This window comes from Serpula lacrymans, assembly GCF_000218685.1.
Source record: "Serpula lacrymans var. lacrymans S7.9 unplaced genomic scaffold SERLAscaffold_18, whole genome shotgun sequence".
Lineage (NCBI taxonomy): Eukaryota > Fungi > Basidiomycota > Agaricomycetes > Boletales > Serpulaceae > Serpula > Serpula lacrymans.
Window position 1 is genome coordinate 630,091 of NW_006763307.1, and position 17,433 is coordinate 647,523.

The 17,433-nt window shown below is 45.5% G+C and overlaps 9 protein-coding genes across 9 annotated transcripts; 6 read left to right on the forward strand and 3 right to left on the reverse strand.

Moving 5' to 3' along the window:
• Positions 1 to 3,080: 3,080 nt before the first annotated feature.
• Positions 3,081 to 4,832, forward strand: SERLADRAFT_480340 (uncharacterized protein; the record flags this gene model as incomplete). Its single annotated transcript, XM_007324270.1, has 7 exons — positions 3,081 to 3,165; positions 3,229 to 3,288; positions 3,336 to 3,389; positions 3,448 to 3,630; positions 3,968 to 4,573; positions 4,625 to 4,682; positions 4,731 to 4,832. 5 exons carry the CDS (start codon positions 3,133 to 3,135, stop codon positions 4,064 to 4,066), a joined length of 429 nt encoding a protein of 142 aa, XP_007324332.1.
• A 93-nt stretch (positions 4,833 to 4,925) lies between these two features.
• Positions 4,926 to 5,421, forward strand: SERLADRAFT_403402 (uncharacterized protein; the record flags this gene model as incomplete). Its single annotated transcript, XM_007324271.1, has 2 exons — positions 4,926 to 5,288; positions 5,345 to 5,421. A coding segment is annotated over one exon (214 nt), but the record flags the coding sequence as incomplete, so codon positions are not given.
• A 1,646-nt stretch (positions 5,422 to 7,067) lies between these two features.
• Positions 7,068 to 7,447, forward strand: SERLADRAFT_374823 (uncharacterized protein; the record flags this gene model as incomplete). The annotated part of the gene is made up of 3 exons (XM_007324272.1): positions 7,068 to 7,111; positions 7,166 to 7,336; positions 7,417 to 7,447. 3 exons carry the CDS (start codon positions 7,068 to 7,070, stop codon positions 7,445 to 7,447), a joined length of 246 nt encoding a protein of 81 aa, XP_007324334.1.
• Positions 7,448 to 7,995: 548 nt separating this feature from the next.
• Positions 7,996 to 9,611, reverse strand: SERLADRAFT_480346 (uncharacterized protein; the record flags this gene model as incomplete). Its single annotated transcript, XM_007324273.1, has 7 exons — positions 7,996 to 8,093; positions 8,156 to 8,298; positions 8,356 to 8,928; positions 8,978 to 9,294; positions 9,349 to 9,403; positions 9,494 to 9,517; positions 9,569 to 9,611. The coding sequence occupies 5 exons, from the start codon at positions 9,574 to 9,576 to the stop codon at positions 8,751 to 8,753; spliced, it is 582 nt and encodes a 193-aa protein (XP_007324335.1).
• Positions 9,612 to 9,804: 193 nt separating this feature from the next.
• Positions 9,805 to 10,464, forward strand: SERLADRAFT_374825 (uncharacterized protein; the record flags this gene model as incomplete). Its single annotated transcript, XM_007324274.1, has 4 exons — positions 9,805 to 9,865; positions 9,917 to 10,031; positions 10,092 to 10,285; positions 10,352 to 10,464. 4 exons carry the CDS (start codon positions 9,805 to 9,807, stop codon positions 10,462 to 10,464), a joined length of 483 nt encoding a protein of 160 aa, XP_007324336.1.
• Positions 10,465 to 11,323: 859 nt separating this feature from the next.
• Positions 11,324 to 12,871, forward strand: SERLADRAFT_480348 (uncharacterized protein; the record flags this gene model as incomplete). Its single annotated transcript, XM_007324275.1, has 4 exons — positions 11,324 to 11,523; positions 11,604 to 11,874; positions 11,937 to 12,558; positions 12,614 to 12,871. 4 exons carry the CDS (start codon positions 11,334 to 11,336, stop codon positions 12,617 to 12,619), a joined length of 1,089 nt encoding a protein of 362 aa, XP_007324337.1.
• On the reverse strand, positions 12,860 to 13,761 carry COX5 (subunit VA of cytochrome c oxidase,COX5; the record flags this gene model as incomplete). The annotated part of the gene is made up of 3 exons (XM_007324276.1): positions 12,860 to 13,113; positions 13,172 to 13,242; positions 13,317 to 13,761. The coding sequence occupies 2 exons, from the start codon at positions 13,696 to 13,698 to the stop codon at positions 13,208 to 13,210; spliced, it is 417 nt and encodes a 138-aa protein (XP_007324338.1).
• Positions 13,762 to 13,919: 158 nt separating this feature from the next.
• SERLADRAFT_480354 (uncharacterized protein) lies at positions 13,920 to 16,235 on the reverse strand (the record flags this gene model as incomplete). The annotated part of the gene is made up of 8 exons (XM_007324277.1): positions 13,920 to 14,520; positions 14,575 to 14,675; positions 14,792 to 14,876; positions 14,970 to 15,166; positions 15,269 to 15,353; positions 15,477 to 15,606; positions 15,667 to 16,044; positions 16,098 to 16,235. 8 exons carry the CDS (start codon positions 16,181 to 16,183, stop codon positions 14,323 to 14,325), a joined length of 1,260 nt encoding a protein of 419 aa, XP_007324339.1.
• A 345-nt stretch (positions 16,236 to 16,580) lies between these two features.
• Positions 16,581 to 16,866, forward strand: SERLADRAFT_480355 (uncharacterized protein; the record flags this gene model as incomplete). The annotated part of the gene is made up of 1 exon (XM_007324278.1): positions 16,581 to 16,866. One exon carries the CDS (start codon positions 16,649 to 16,651, stop codon positions 16,850 to 16,852), a length of 204 nt encoding a protein of 67 aa, XP_007324340.1.
• Positions 16,867 to 17,433: the final 567 nt, after the last annotated feature.

Consider the following 17,433-nt stretch of genomic DNA (forward strand, 5'->3'; position numbering starts at 1 on the left):
TGAGCTGGAGAAGGTTCATCCCCTTGCATCGCCCATGTTCATCGCTGTCCCATTCACTTGGGTACACTTATCTTTTGTCCATCGTCTTCGCTACAGCTACACCTACCACACGCTGCCTGGGACTCACTTGTTCCAAATTGGAACTACTCCTCTCCCTCCCTCATTTGATCAGGTGGTCCAACACAACCAGTCCATTGGTAAGGCCATGGAACTGTCGGATTTGGACTAGGTGGTGGACCAGTGGCTCCAGTTTCTTTTTCTTCAGCAGAACATTCATTTACAGTGCGATTATTTTTGATTTTTGAATCATTTTTATGGACACATATTTTTTAGAATGCCTGACTGACAATAAAGGAACTGTGTTGATACTGATAGTGTTTTGCCTTGCCCTTTTTTTACTGCATCTTCCCATGACATCATGATTTTCCTGCTCTCTTTTTGCTATTGGACTTTACTTTATGGCTGTACAAACCTGTGACATTACTCACAGCATTCATTGTTCTATCCCTTTCTTTTCCTTTTTTTGACAATCTTATCCTGTACTACCTATGCAGGATTTGTCAGCATACATTCCTTCCTTCATGTTCTTTCTCATTTTTTTTGCACAGCTATACTGTGCATAGCCTACTTTTCTTTCACTATATAAACCCCTGTATTTTACCTTGTAAAAAAACAACAAGAAATCAAATCCAGACTTCTTCTCTAATCTCAAGTTCACTACACTCTGCTACTTGTGATCCTGTGTGGTCACAACACTTCCCACTTCTACCACTGTCAACTGCTGTCATTGTCACTTCCCACTTTTGAAGTCATTGTCATCCCTTTCGATTAGAGTCCTTCTGAGCACTACAGTTTGTGCGTCAGGAGCCTGCTATCACTGGGAACCTCGTCATATTGTCGTTCTCAAACCTACCTTGTGCTACGATTAGCAAGGTAGTGCTCATCTATACTCGTCACCAAGCCCCTATCTTCTATCAATTCAACTATCCCTCCTCCTCAAAACCCACACTCATACATTTCTGGGTTTTACTTTGAAGGATCCTCATATATACCACCCCACGAACAACCAGAGCACCCACTGTTCTAGGAGGCAAAGCCCATAAACAAGTTCCGTGGAATCTGGGAGGATTGTGTGTTAGTTTGTTTTTGTGTGTGGTTTTCTAACAACAGTTCTCATCATCGACAATGGTTGTCCCAATTTGGTCTGCTTATTAAGCTATCAACCCTTCTCCCAACTGGTGGACACAAGTGTGCGGCCTGGTCAGAGGTAAGAGAATTTGAAACTAGGTAAAAAGAGACAGCTCCAATGGTTCCACACCAAGGAAGTTATTGTGATATAGAGGTATTTATAGGGGGATAGTGACAAAAGAGTCTTGGGAAGTGGTTGGTGATTGGTTGGTGGGGAAGAAGGATAGGACGGTGTTTGGGCAGGGTGGTAGGTGTGTGAGAGGGAGAATAGTAGTTTGTTGACGGTGATAGGTGAAGTGTAGGATGATGAATAGGGTGATGATGGCGAGGGTTAGGGAAATGATGATAATAGTTGCTGTTTGTATCATTGACAGTGTCAAGCTACAGTTGTTGATTGAGTGAAAGCTACACTCTATACCGAGTAAAAAGAAGTGCAACTATCAAATCGCCAACAGAGTCAAGAACAACAGTATAAAGATTAAATCAACAACTGAGGAATATGTACATGAAGAGGGCTGTATATATACTAACTAACATGAAGCGCTGACTGAGCAACACGTGTAAGGTGTGAGGCGCTTGGTAAGTATCTATGTCATAGGTCAGGTGACTAGATAAGATAAGATCAGCTTAGATAAGATAACAATTTTAGATAAGGTGAAACTATAGTAATAACGTCTTCGTCTGAGGTTTCGGGTTGGACTAGGGTTTGAGTTTAAGATCGTAACAGGTTCCTCTTACTATGTTGGATCCCCCTTACTACATCAGGGCATCTTGCACAGGGAAAGGGTGAGAGGAGTATATTAAGGTAAGTCTGTCATCCAACACTTTACATTTTGTTGACTCATCACCTCATCCCTACACACTCACCCCCTCAACATGACACAATTCCCCAATCCTGGCCGTTCAAATGCTTCTGCTGGAAAGGTATCCAAACATGCAGGAGATGATGGTCTAAAGGAGGACAGTATAGGTATACACCACCACTGACATACCCACCTGAATTACATTAACTCTTTTGCAGATGTTGTGTTGATGCTTTTGGAATCACTCACATTGGACGCCGACAATGCCAGGGTCCTACTGAATGCCGTGCTTAATTGCACTACCCAAGTCCTCGCAAATAACAACCACAGCAGTGCAGCTGTTGCACACTCCCCATCTCTCACTACAGCTGTAAAAGCTCCAGCATCCACCACTGCTCCCTCCACAGCTCTTCTTCCTACTTCTCCGGCACCTTCTAGTGTCGGGACCAGCACTGCCCCTCTCAGGATACCACTCACACCCAGACTGTGCCCAATATAGTCGTCAACATGGCAGGTCCCACCTCTGTCTATGGGGGGGGGGTTACTTTTCACGTACCTGCAGAGGGTTCCGTGGGGCCTTTCTATGTTGTTACAAAGGGGCGCAGGATTGGCATTTTTGCCGAGTGGTACGTCATTCACACGAAAAATCTTGACTCTCACAAAGCTAATTCATGATTATATCCAGGCTATCTACCTCACCACATGTTACAGGTGTCAGCCGCTCAATCTTCACATGTGTCCTCTCCCTCAAGGCCGGGATTCAAAGCATGTGCAATGCAATTGATGCTGGCCAGGTAAAGGTGTTAGTGTGAAGTATATGATCTCACTCATTGTCGCAGACTTTTTTGTTTTTTTCGTAACTTGTTCTTGTAATGACAATATTCTCGCTGCTCTCGTGTTCCCGCAATATACCGTACTCGACCGACCATTTGCTGTCACAAATATTGAATATCCCTTTTAAATTCATCTAATCATCGATCGGACAGTAATTTCAGCCACGATCACGCTTGAATTGGATCTTGGCGCGCCGCTACGGCTATTTACACATGTTTGAGCTTACTGTACAGTTTCAATCAGCCACATTGCCCAGAATCCTAACAATATACTCGGTTTGCCCAACGCTTCAAGAACTTCTTTTAAAATGTCGTCCGATCTCCAGTGGCTCCTTCTCCGCGTGCGTGGTGTATAAGATACAACCATTTGAAAATTTTTGACAAAATTCTTCCAACTATTGCAGAACCACAACTCCTTCATTGTGAAGCGTGTTCCGGAAGGTCCTGTCTTTTCAACAGAACCTGTAAGTTATATCCTGATTCCAGGGCTCAGTACTCTGACTCTTTGTAGGGCAACCTGCGCAATCTCCACTCCTACAAGTACTCCGGCTTAGCCAACGAAAAGGTCTGAATACCCATGTTCGTTCTCCGGGAGAACGAACCGTTAACAGTATGATATTTAGACTATCGACATCCGGGATTCAAGTTCAGGTATTCAAATCACCACACGCAAGAAGAAAGCCTCAACGCACAGCGTCCACTCGGCACGGTCTACCCTGACAGTTCGCAACCGATCGGGTGGCCGTCGCTCTCTTGGTGTCGCTGCTAGTTTAGCCAAGAAGGGATACCGCGCTGACCTTCGTGCTGTGAGTGTGAAACTATGTTCAAATTTCCGTCGATACAATTCTCTCTTCCTTTTCCTTATTACTTGTTTTGGACAACTATGATAGATCGACAACGCACTCTCGTTAGAACCCGCTGGAAACCACCGTAAGGTGTATGAAAGTTGGGCGTGGACATGTTTGCAATATTAAGAATCGTCTGGTCGATACCAGTGACCCCGCTCATAACCCATAGCGGAAGAACTTCAGATTCTTAGGCGATGACATATCTTCATATATTTTGCTATATTTCTTCGCGCTTGCGTATTGGCTTCAGGCATTTCTAAACTGCTTACTGACATAACTGTATTCGCATCGGTAGGCCGCTCTCGGTCGTGTCTCTGCCATCATTGCCACTCAGAAGGAGAAAAAACCTACGCCACCAAAGAAGGTTCGGGGGAAGAAGGCGCTCGAAGCATGATTCTGATTCCGTTCTATCCACCTTTATACGCTATGTTTACACATGACAAAACGAGAAATCTATGCCCATTAGGCTCATACTTTCAGACAATGGGAGCAGAATGCAATACAAATACAGCGTTGCACATTGTACAGTCAAGATGCGGAGATAATACACAGATTCTCAGAAAGATAAGGCTACTTGTTTCCCTTCATCACCACTCAACCTGTTTCATGTATTCAAATGGCAAAGGCTTTTCCCGAGGGCTGTGCAATCCGCCCTCCCGCGCCAAACGAATTCTTTGGGCCACTGTTTAAGTCTCTCGTAGGCCTAGTGCCTTCGATTTTCCGATAGATGCTCTCCTTCAGCCTGTTATCGTTGTCGTGATTCCCATGGCCATGTTTCTTCTCCTTCTTTGGCGCTTCTTCCTCTATATGGGGAGGTGCTTGTGCATGCTCCTCACCAGGAGGGGCCGGACGAGGGTAATCTGGATTTTCCTTTTGGCTAGTATTATCAGTTGGAGATGATCTGGTCCAAACATAGTAAGCATTCTGATCAACAGGACTTTTCTTTACATACGAGGTTGCATGTGATCTGGGTTTTGAAGAGACTGAAAGGCGACGACCACCGACTTTCACTACAACTTTGCTCAGGACGGTATACTGGACAAAGCAGAGGAACTCACTAGCGGGAGCATGCTGGGCCAAGTCTGTCATGATTCTGCAAGCAATGGGCAAGTAAGATAAGTGATTGAATTCTGTTGGGGGATATGAACAATGAGAAGAGCGCAGTTAGGGTCTGCATCACGGTCTTATAACTATGATGTTATGCACGTGAGCGGTCGTGATTTAAAGGTCGTCTGACCTGGCGGACCTCAGTCACCTTGGTTTGTTTCGAACATTGTCATCATCATAAACGCGTCTTTCTTTTCAAAAAGTACAGTGGCTTGCGATACGATCTCTTTGTCAGTATAGTTATATGAGGTTGCTATGTGCCAAAGTCAAGTAACACGTCCTGCTTCTCCCGTGAAAGGCGTTTTGGATAATAGCAGCGCCAGTAACGTCGACAACAAAGGTGAATCTGTGAAGAACTCGAAATATAAATCCTCCAAGCTCTCTGATGTGAAAGCTCGGAAAAGAAAGAGAAAGGGCGATAGTACTAGTATATTGGGTGGAAATGTTCTATTACACATTACATGGATAGATTTGTTGGGCATGACAGAGTATGAATCATTGGAGCAAAGGTCTGTCCTGTGGTTTCCACAAATATTTCCAAGGAATAACAAGTTCGCTTATACAGGCTGCACGACGAAATCGTTGCATTTACGAAATATGTCCAACCTATCCCAGGTATATGAGCTTGTATGCAAAATACTTCGACAACACTTCGGGAAATTCAACATCTGAATCCCCTTTTGTTATAGTGTGCATTCTCACATTGATGTAGTGACATCGATATTACTGTGCATACAAAGGTAGAGTCGGCGAACTTGAAGAAATGCCTATTTGATCTGTCACGGCGTGTCAGGCATCGTGCTAAAGTACCTATCTTTTCATTCCAGACGACACTGGCATTTGGTACGTGAACGGAAATTCATTAAAGATATTTCCTAATCCTTATCCATGTTTCATCCCCCCCTAGCGTCACTATACTTTGATATCAGTCTCAATAACAGTGGTCATTGTGCAGTCCCTGTTGTTAAAAGATATATGGACAGCATGCCAGCCCTAAAGCCCCTTACGCTTGTTGTTAAATGTTTCTTGCGACAGCACAAACTCAACGATGCTTCACTAGGCGGTCTCAGTAGCTATGCTATCTTTTGCATGATTATCAGTATGCTTCAAGTATGTTCTCCAGATATTTCATAAGACGAGCACTTACACCAACTGGAAAGCTTAACCCCTTTGTTAGACCTTGGGCTATGATAACTGCTCCCATGCAATCAGAATTTATTTTCTTATTATGGAACTTCGTTTCCTTATTCTACTTCTTATATCTCTCTCTATCTCACAATGCAAGTTAATACCCAAGGAGAAGTCGGAACCTGGGATCAGTATACGATGTCCTTTGAGTCCTGGTAAGTACTCGAGAGTAAAATTTTACAACGGTATTATATTACACGAGCTATACAGATCTTGACATTACCAAGTCATTGTGCAAATTGGACCAAATCACAGGTGTATTTCGAGAAGGATATACTGCATTGAAGAACATACCATTCTCTATGCACTGTTCCAATTATTTGGGTGTCATCCTCGGCGTTACTCAGGAGGTAAGCAGCTCTGCCATCGCAATGTATCTGGAGATCAAAGCGATAAAATCACCCAAAGGGAGCATATCCAGAATAATGTCAACTCGGGGATCCTGTCATCTAGTATTCAAGCGTTTCGTGCACAGAAAACATGTGCCCCTCCTGAGCGGTCTCGCACACGACCTCGCATCCATCAAGGTCTTCCAAAGGATCCGAGGCCCCTGGTGTCCTATGAATCTTTGTATCCCGAACGCGCGAGTCATCTTATGGAGAACCTGCATCAAAGCGGCAATGTTTGTGATAGCTGCTGCCTTATGATTGAGTGCTATCCGTCTCTTTTTATGTAGTGTACGCTGGGTATATATAAACCCCTAGTACAATATGGTACCTTTCTTTGTTGCACTACTAGTAGGGTATGCATCTCTCCAACTCATCACTGTAAAGCGAAGTGAGAGACGATCCCTCACGTAAGCGGTCGTAATTTAAAGGCTTCTCAGTCAAGCTCGCTTGTTTCGAGTACGCGTCTTGTCAAGCAGTACACCAGCTTTCTAAAATATTGACAGCGTCTCCTTGCTAGTAAAGTTGTACGAGGTTACTATGGGTCGAGGTCAAGTAACGCGTCTTGCTTCTCCACCAGCGAAAGATGTATCTGGCAACAGCAGCGCCAGTGATGTTGACAAGAAAGCTGAAACTGTGAAACGATCTGTTGCTGTAAAAAGTCGGAAAAGAAAGAGAGACCGTGACGATATTTTATGCACCGTGACTCCATGGATGAATTCGTTGGACGTGACGGAGTACAAGTCTTTGGAGCAGAGGTTTGTCCTACGGCTATCATGATGTTCTCGAGCTTGACAGATTCACTTTTGTAGGCTGCATCACGAAATCCTTGCATTTTTGAAATATGTCAATCCTATCCCTGAAGAAAAAGCTGCTCGCCAACAGGTTTATGAGCTTGTATGCAAAGTACTAAACCAGCGCTTCCAGGAATGTCAAATCCATTTGTGCGGTAGCGTTGCACAGGAGCTGCCTCTGCTTGACAGGTTTGTTGCATTCAAAGCCCCGCCCCCTCCTCGTAGAATCTCATCTTGGTACAGTGACATTGATATAACTCTCAATACAGACCCAGCGGATTGGAAGAAATGCACATCTGATCTGTCACAGAGGGTCAAAGACGTGGGCATGGCTGAAAATGTATTTGTCAAGCGTCGTTCTAGGATACCACGCATTTCATTTCAGACGACGCCAGCATCTGGTCCGTAATATTCATATTCATTATTGTCTATTGCAAGCTTCTGATCGCTGTTCGCCTTCTATCTTTATAGCTTCACTAAGAATCGATATACGCTTCAACAACAACAATCACCGAGCGGTCCCTGTTGTCAAAAGATATCCGGACAGCATGCCAGCTTTGAAACCACTCACACTTGTCATTAGATGCTTCTTGCGACAACGCACACTTGGTTCAGTAGGTGGGCTTCACAGTTATGTTATCTTTTGGATGGTTGTTAGTATGCTGCACGTATGTCCTCCAGATATCTTCTAAGACGGACACTTTTTTATTTTATTTTATTTTATTTTATTTTATCGACTGAAAGCTTAACCCCTTTGGTAGATCATGGGGCATCACGAACGCCCCCATGTCAACAGAATCTTTAGGCATTCTCCTTGCGGATTTTTTTTCTTACTATGGGACACTGTTCCCTTACGATACTTCTTACATCTCTATCATACAACGCAGTTTAATGCCTAAGGAGAATTCAGACAGCGGACTTGTTCTATATTGTCCCTTGAATCCCGGTACGTGTCCAGGAATATCCTGTCTTTATCTTACCTTAATGTCATGCGCATGAACTTTTCAGATTCGGACATTAACAAGTCATTTAACAAGTCGTCGAATAAGTTGGATCGAATTAAGGCTGCATTCCGACAAGGATATACCATTTTGAAGGATTCCACGCAACAATGCAGTGATTTGGGTGCCATCCTAGGTCTTATTCAAGAAGTGAGCGACACTGCCTATTTCTTCTTCCAGGAAATATGTTCTCAACGCGTTACATAGATGATCACCCAAAGAGAACATGTCCAACATACCGTAAATAATGGGAACCTGTCAGCAACGATTCAAGCATCGAATGCACTGGCACAAAAACCTTTCGACACCCCTGAGCGGTATCGTAAACGTCGTCATCCCCGTCAGAATCTGAAGAGCGCAAGGCGTCTTGTGCCCCACGAATCCTCGTACTCGGATTGCGAGGTTAACGAAGAACCTATGTCTAAGCGACAACGTTTGTGATAGTTGTTGCTTTATATACGCATTATCCGATCGCCAATTTATCCGAGCGAAAGAGTACAATATTGGTACTTTTGTTGCGCCAGATATATATGCATGTGTCCATAACATGTAGACAGCATAGGCAGTACAAGACATAATAAAGCTATGCTAGGACGAGTTGCTTACTCTTCCTCCTCCTCGTCACCACCTTCCTCCTTCTTAGCAGCGGCGGCAGCACGCTTGCGCTTGACGCGACCAGGACGTCCTCCACCATAAGGTGAAGTGAGTGCGAAGTCGATGTGTTTTTGGGAATCGAGACGAACGGTGAATGAAGGAATGTCAACGATTTGCTTGCCAACACTACATATCCTAGTTAGTCAAGTTCCTGATAATATTGTTTTATGCATACCGAATGTGGCGCTGTCGGATCAAGACACGGGCGTGGTGGATAGACTTGGCCAAACCAGTCTTGAACACTTGAGTCTGCAATCGACGCTCCAAGAAATCCTCGACTTTCAGTGCCAACACGTAATCGAGACGCATACGCGACTCATCAAGCACACCGATACGAACGAGACGACGGATAAGAGCGTTACCCTCGAACAGACGTTTAGGATCTTTGTCGTCGAGTTTCAGAAGCTCACGAGCAGCACGACGAATTTTGGAGAGGACAAGACCGATACGCCAGATTTCGCGCTTGTTGCGCAGACCGTACTCGCCGGCGAGCTATAGCATCTGGATTTGAGCTGCGTTTAATAAGCAAGATACCATGTATCGCACCTTAAGCTCAGCATCGAGGCGAGCAGAGCCGAAAGGTCGACGAGGGACCTTGTAACTGTTAAGTTAACATGATGGGGCACGGCTTTTGATTAGCTCTGTGCATTCCCTCCACAAAAGTGGATCTTGAAGATAGAAAAGTGCTCACGTCTTGCTATGATTTCGCGGGGCCCTGCACAAAACACGTTAATACCTTTGTATACGGTGACAGCGACGACATTACCTAGGCATATTTCTTGAGGATGGCGGCTTGACGAGGGACAACAGATAACCACCCAAATGGAAAGTTTTGCGGTTGCGCCACAACTGTAAAGTACCACACCCAGCCACTCGGCAGTATCCGGCTCTATCAACTTTTCCGTACTACTCCAGACCGTCAACGACACCGACGCCGACGACTGTAAGGGCTCTTTATCATTACTTGCATTTATCTGTTGAACATACTTTGCAGTCCTCAAGATGCCTCACTCATTCGGTTACAGAGCGCGTACGCGCCATATGTTCAAGCGGGGCTTCAAGGGTGCGGTCACACTATGGAGTTTATCGAGACATGTATTAACATGAGTGATAGAGCATGGCCCCGTCAAATTGTCGACCTTCCTCATCAACTACCGCGTAGGAGACATCGTCGACATCAAAGCTAATGCCGCACAACAAAAGGGTATGCCCCACAAATACTACCATGGGTGCGTGATCTACTTTCCAAACAGTCATTGATCAAAGTGATTTAAAATGGGATAATCTAGACGAACTGGTATTGTCTACAACGTTACTCCCCACGCTGTCGGTGTCATCGTCTACAAAGTCGTTGGCGGCCGCTACATCGAGAAGCGTGTCAACCTCCGTGTCGAGCACATCAGGCACTCGGGCTGTCGTCAGGAATTCTTGGACAGAGTACAACGGAACCACGCTGCACATGCCGCCGCAAAGGAGAAGGGCGGTGAGTTCTACTCAGACATTTGAACTTCTGAATGTTTATTGACTTATGATATTGTCACGCAATTAGAGCGGGTGTCGTTGAAGCGTGTTCACGCTCTGCCACGGGAGGCCCACACTGTCTCTTCCGCCCAAAATGCTCCCCAGACGATTGTACCTGTGCCATACGAGACTACCATTTAATGGCATACTCTACTTATTTCTCTGCTCGTTTTCATGAGGTTCAATTGTATGTCCGCATCATCTACTACCATTATGTGCCTATGCAATCAACAAGCACACCATGAACCGCCTGAAATGAGAACGTGAGACACCCTGATACACTAGTTCACTTGAGATTACTACAAACTGATTGGACCCACTTTAACGTAAGGAAGTCTGGTCAAACTACGGCACGCGAGTTAAAGATCCGTCATGTCGACATCGCATGATCTCTTCAGATGTACGACAAAGTGCAGTACTTGCATCCTTGCTTCTGTCCTTCACGTGTGCGACCCAGGATTCTCATTAATATGCTTTGTATGGCGCTACATTCCGCAGCAGTTCTCCATTTCCAGGCTTTCGACGCTCATGATCCCTGGGCGTTCTTTGGCTCAGTGAAATAACTAACGATATCCACAATGCCAGCTCAAGGACCTTCTGATCATACCTCATATTGGGCAAAAGAGTTCAATATCACGGACATCAGTAAAAATCGCTCCCGATGGAACAAAGACTGGGAAAAGGTGATCAGTGCTCATGAACAGAAGCCGAGTGAGGTCTACAAAGCAATGTTGGCCTCTGGGCGGGAGCGTGGGGTATCAGCGTTGAACGAAGCGCAGTTCAAGTCTGTGCAAGTTGGATTTGTGGGCATACAAGAACGAGTGTTGGTATGTCTAGGCAGAACGACGCAAGATAAAGGCGGCCTCGATCCAATATGGGTGTTTCTAGATGACTCTGAGCGCAAAAAACACTTGATGTTGGGATTGGAGAAGGCTTGTGAAGAGTCTTTCTGGGGACAGGATGCTCGTGCCATGTGTCCAGAGATCAGTGTTAGGCGCTTGGGGAAAGATATGGGAAGGCCTTTCACCGACCTGGTGAAGCGCTTCTTGGAGGCAAAGAAAACCATTGACAAGGACAGAGTCCCATTTTACCTTCCTAGCCCCTGGTGGGATCGGGCTCTCGAAGAAGCTCCTAAACCTCTATCGAAGAGAAACAGGTTCATGTACAACTTCCTCACACTCACCAGAAATGAGTTTATTTGTGAGTGATGAATCTTTGGAGGCGCATATATTCGAGGTGCTTTATAAGTATGCGAGACAGCTCATGGAACGCGTTTTCAGGTATTTTCTTGACACGTGCTATGCAATCAATTGCACGGGATGTAGTTTTGGGGAGCAAAGGAATGGACAAAGTTATAGATTTCATGCGCGATACGCCCTATCAGGTCGCCTTGAGCTCTGCCAGGGCCCTGTCGAGCATGCGCGAGAAACCGCCAATGCGTTGCCAGACCTGTTCACGCAGTTCCGATGGCGATTTCGGAGGGAAGACACATTTTATGGTTTGCAGCACGTGCAAATCAAAATTGGATTTCAGTGTACACTATTGTTCGCAGTGAGTATCCAATCGTCGTTGTTGATAATATTTTTACCCATTCTGAAATGAAACCCCATAAGAAAATGCCAAAAGGTAGACTGGCCTGACCACAAGCCGAATTGTGGCAAGAAAAAAGTCATAAAAGTACATGAAGGGACTTCAGCTGATGACAACTTGCGGGACTGTTCCCCAGAGGTAGCAGCGCTCTTGAAAGATGTTCCTATTGATCCAAGTGGCACGTTCAACATCTCATCCATCGGTTCTGGCGAGCCTCGATATCAACGCTCTTCTGCTTTGCAATATCAAGTGTCGCTAATCGACGCGGACAAGGAGGTAGAGTACGTACTGTTCACTCCATCTGGATTCCCAATACGCTTCTTCATTAACAACCGCGATGACTATGAAACATGGACGAGGATCAATTTTCGCATTGTACGCAAGATGGCGATGTCGAGTGCTCGTCAGGATGGTCTCGCACCAATGGCTGAGCACTTGATTAAACATGCGGAAAATTTACCTGGACTGAGTCGGGACATTATCATGAGGCAATTATGCGCAGAGTACGGCGCGGAGACGGAAACCAAAGTGTCTAAGCTTGAGAAGCAGAGCGCTCTGACAGGACACGGTCTCACTCTCGTAGAATCTATGAGCAGGCTATCGACCAAAGTGGGTCCGCGATTAGCAGAAAAGAGGTCAAAGAACGTACGTGTTCAATCGTATTTAATACCAATCCCACCAGCTCAAGTAACGACCACAGAAATAAGAATAAAAGCTATCGTTTATCCATCTCAGCATGTATTAGAAGTGCTGATTCGAAGCCTTCTTATACTTATCGCGCTGGTCCCACTTGTCAGCTATCTTGCCAGCAAATTCGACTCCTCCAATGTTATCTTATTATTTTGCTATCTGTATTTATCTCGATTAGCCACTGCATTTCCTCAGTTGTACTGTCACTTTTGTATCAAATCGGACTTGCTATCCACGTATGCTGCAAAAAAATACGAATAATCGCGAACTCATACAATACAGTCGACTAGACTGTCAAGTACGAACGCGTTGACATATGAGAGGCATATGATTTGCGTCTAGTCATTCGTCCATACAAACGAAGGCATATTATGGCGTTGAAGTATCATTGAAGAACATAACTCTAAGGCGACCGGTGACAGATTTCATGACGTTAATCTCATATCCGAAGAGACTTTTGGATTAATGAAGCAATTAAGACAAATTGTATTCGTGCAGACATTGCATCTACTGCTCATTTATGGTCAGTACTCCGGGATTTGTGAATTGAAAAAGGGATTATGCATACAAAGTAAAGCCAAACATGAAGATCCTTTCCTTTTTCTTATGAAGTGTAAAGTTCCTCTTTTGTTACTATGCCTAGTTATCGAGGGTGAAATTTTAGGAAAAAAATAAGACCAAGTAAAAGCAGCACTACTAAGAAATATACTGACCAAGCTCTTCTCTTACACCCTTAAGCTCGTCCATATATGCCTGATATTGCTGCTTGTTCTCGACCTTTTCCCTGATACCCTCAAACACCCTGACGGCGGTCGCATAGTCGTTGACGCGGCGAGCAGCACGGATGGCAGCCTCGACGACGTTGGGCGACGGCACCAGGTCGTGTGCGAAGCAATTGTTGAGACCGCGCTGAACCTCGAAAAGGTCCTGTGCACCCTGGAAGAACGCGACGTAGCGCTCAGAGAAAGCCTCAAATGACTCCTGGCCATGTGCATCAGACGAAGAGAAACGAGAGGGAGCGATGGTGCGGGCGCGGTTGAGGAGGAGGAAGGAGGGCCGTGCGCGCATGGCGGAGGCGAGCATTCGAGTGTGCATGGTGGTGAGTGAGCGTAGGTGAGGGCGGCAGCGACAGAGACAAGCGGGTCAAAGAGGAAATGCGGTGATAAACGTAAATTGTTGCCTTTTCCGATCGGAACGAACCGGACTTTGCTGCCTGTCTCCAACCGCCACCTCCGCAACCTACACTATGGCTAGGCTTATCATCTCTGAGCATTGTTCTTCAAAAGATTCCTAATCAAAGCAGCAATGCCAACTTGAAGGCAATAACAGTCCATTTCACAATCACATTATGCCTAATTTATTGATGTCCTCGTCTTATCGAGAAATAGCAAAGTCCACAAAAGCAAATATCCATGATCACTATAGTTCGTGAATAAAAAGGCTACTTCGAAAGAAAAATGCAATTAAACGAGTAATGACCAATAATCCATAAGCAAAATTGCAGATAAGATAAGTATGGAACTGTCTATGAGTTTGAACTGGGTCAAGATCAGAAGGTCGGATTCAGCTAAAACCAACACCATATTGTCCAATCAAATGCGAACAGGCCAAGGATACCAGTTAGACGTGAATAGGAAATAAAGAGATGAAGTCTGTTCGAATATCCAATTTATATCACCGTTAAATCAACACTTCGCCTTTCCTAGTGGCCTAGGTCGATTAGAATCCGACAACAGCTCCTCCAATTAGCCCTCCTACAACCACGGTCACAATCCCCCCCAAGATGGCCGCCCCAGGAATGCCCAGGCCAACGCCACCATTACCATTAAAGGGATCGTACGTAGGAGTTGCAGATGGCCCAGAGCTAGACCCGAAACCGCCGCCAGTGCCACCCCCTGTGAGATTTGCACCATTTGGCTGAAAAAACGAAGTCAGCGAGTTGGATTCAAAATAGACTCGAGATATACGCACTCCTATGGGCCTCGAGTTGTCTGTGAATGCACATGTCGACGAGGTGCAGCTACATTGTCCGGCAATAGGATCCCAAAAAGGCGTCGAGCAGTTTGCAGGAACTAAATAAGTGAGTATGCAGCATCGTCAAGTCAGATGTATTAAATGGGAAATGAGCAAATAAGGTAAGTCGCGGAGCAGTCAGCAAGAATAGATGAACTGCAAGAACTGAACTCACGTCTGTATCGAGCTTGCTGACCCTGTGGAACTTGCTGAGGAGGATTAGGGTTACCAGGAGAAACCTCAACCTCTGGACATCCGTACTGCGAAGAACAAGCCAAGTCAGCTTCTCGTCTCTGGGGAGAAAGAAGTCGGGGGACCCCTTGATGGCAGGTCATCCGGGTAATATTACTTACACAAGTATAGAACGGGAAGTCGGAGAAATCGCAATGACTCAACAGACCCGCCTCATTCTGAGGCATTCCATTGCAAATTTTCTTCGACGCGTCTACGGAAGGTGTAGGGCACTTGAGAGCGTCGACAGAGCTGAGTTGAGAGACGGGAACAGGGTTCTGTACCCAAGCAAGTAGTTGCTCGTTAGATACTATCCAGACTACAGGCCAAAAAAAAAATGGAACAAAAATAAATAATTTTGAGTAGAAGGAGAGAATTGTCAGATCATTCAAACTGAGGGGAGATCGATGAAGGTACATACCATTCTGCTGCTCTTGCGCCCAATCAAGGAATGCATTTATCATCTGGATAGTCGAGTTGGGGGGGTTGACACCAGGGTAGGTCGTCTGAATATGCGGAATTTACACCCGTATCCCATTCAGAAGATTGTAGACGCAACAGAGCGAAGACAGACAAAAATAAAAACAGGGCGTGAGAGCAAACTTTTTATAAACATGTTTGTCACTCACAGAAAGATGAATAGGATGCGTATAAAGCCCAATAGGTTGACGGTTGCCATTGTAGTGCGCAGTGAACGTGCTCTTCATATAATTGAACGTGGCCGTGTCATTAACCGTGCTTCCACCGTTCGCTGCATCACTAACGTTGCCTCCGTCAGCTTTCACTGATGTCAGGAAGAATCTAAGCATAGCTGCTTACAGCCACGGGTCCATCAAGTGTGGTCCGTTTATCCCCAAATCATCGAAGAACGCATACATCGGTATCTCCCAAAATCCAGGAAGTTTGGGTTCGCCTTTGCATAAACCTTCGACGGACAAGCAGTCATTTGCAAAACCATTGTCAAGAGTGTATGGCCACCATGCGTCCGTGCCAGAGTCTGTGACAGGTATGGATGCCGCAGACGAAGAGTCGTAGGTGAACTCGGATGCAGCAAGTAATTGAAGAGTCTCTGCGCTGTAATTAAGGTAGGGAGCACGGAAGCCTTTGATAGACGTTAACGGGATACCAGCGAGTGCATTCAAAGCAATGAGGTTGCCGTTGATTTCTTCCACTGGTGGAGTACCGACATGAGTCATACTAGAAGGAAATCAATCCATGTTGTCACATAGGGGTAAACAGGAACGACTCACGTATGGTCAGCAATTTCATTGCCAGCTACAAACCAATCCGTGACAAGCGTATAGTTAGTGTAGTTGAGGGAGGTAAAGTATGTCATTTTGATAGGACAGCCGTTGGGATTTTTACGCTGTGCCAGGAACTGATTGACAGCGTCAAGGGTGTAGGATTGGACGGCATCGTCAGCACTGAAGACGACGAACTGCGGAACCTCGGACTGCACAAATACACAACTCTAGGTCGCTAATGAGGAACATTATGGTATGTGGTGTTACTTACGGGTGACAGTCCACCTGGCGGACTGGTGCTGGCACAATTACAGGTCGGTAGCTTACACGTCGACGGGTCACATGAGTACCCTGCGGCAGATGAGCTGGACGTTGGGCCTGATATTGAACCATCCTGTGCTGCAACGATGGCAAACAGCGCGGCCGTGGCAAGGAAAGAAAGTGTTTGGGTGAGCATGATGCTCTAGAAAAGTCCTGCTAAAGATTGAGAGCAAGTGATTTTTAGTGCTATTATTGATAAAATAATAATAAGGTCTCTTGGTTAGAGATACGACGAAATGAAAGGAGAGAAAGAGGGAGAGAGGTGTGTGGTGGGACGATATAAAAGCTCTGCCTATTCGCCAGCGAAGACGTATTTCCGAAAAATAGCAGATGGGTGGCTTACAAAGCAGCCAAGGATTCCCTTCGCAACGACTAGGCCATCTTCGCACATCGAGCTCACCATTGCGAACGACGAACACGACTCTTCCACAGATATCTGACGCTCTAAGAAAGAGCACAGCTCCAGGAAACCCAAAACGCTTACATTTATAACCAGCCAGTGTAATTATAGCTGGGGTTACCATTATAAGTAGTCCTTGCTCCATCATATCTCAGGCTTGTCCTCACGCCACGACCATTCCTTCCGTACGTGTACATTGCCTCCACTAAATGGACGACGTTAACGTTGACAGTAACGACACAGCGTCAACTTTTAGCGTTCAGCGTTACTTCTATGGGTTGGAGGCTGTTGGGGGGCCATTCACAGGACACAGGTACGCACTATACATCCCGATCAAAAATATGATCTGATTGATACTTACTAGAGCCGCTGACTTAGCGTTTTCCTTATCTATTGGACAGACACAGCACAAGTGTATCACATCTACCCGAGCCTAAGCAACCCAGTGAGGACAAGAAAGGCCTCGTTCGTATATACTACAACATCAGCTGATACACGCCGACATCTAACCAACGATCAAATTTCCTTCCCACACCTCGAAGCACGCCGCACTGTTTGAATCCTTGCTTTTCCCAGAACCTAACGTTTATTTCATTTTCCATTGCCACCATCGCTATAGAT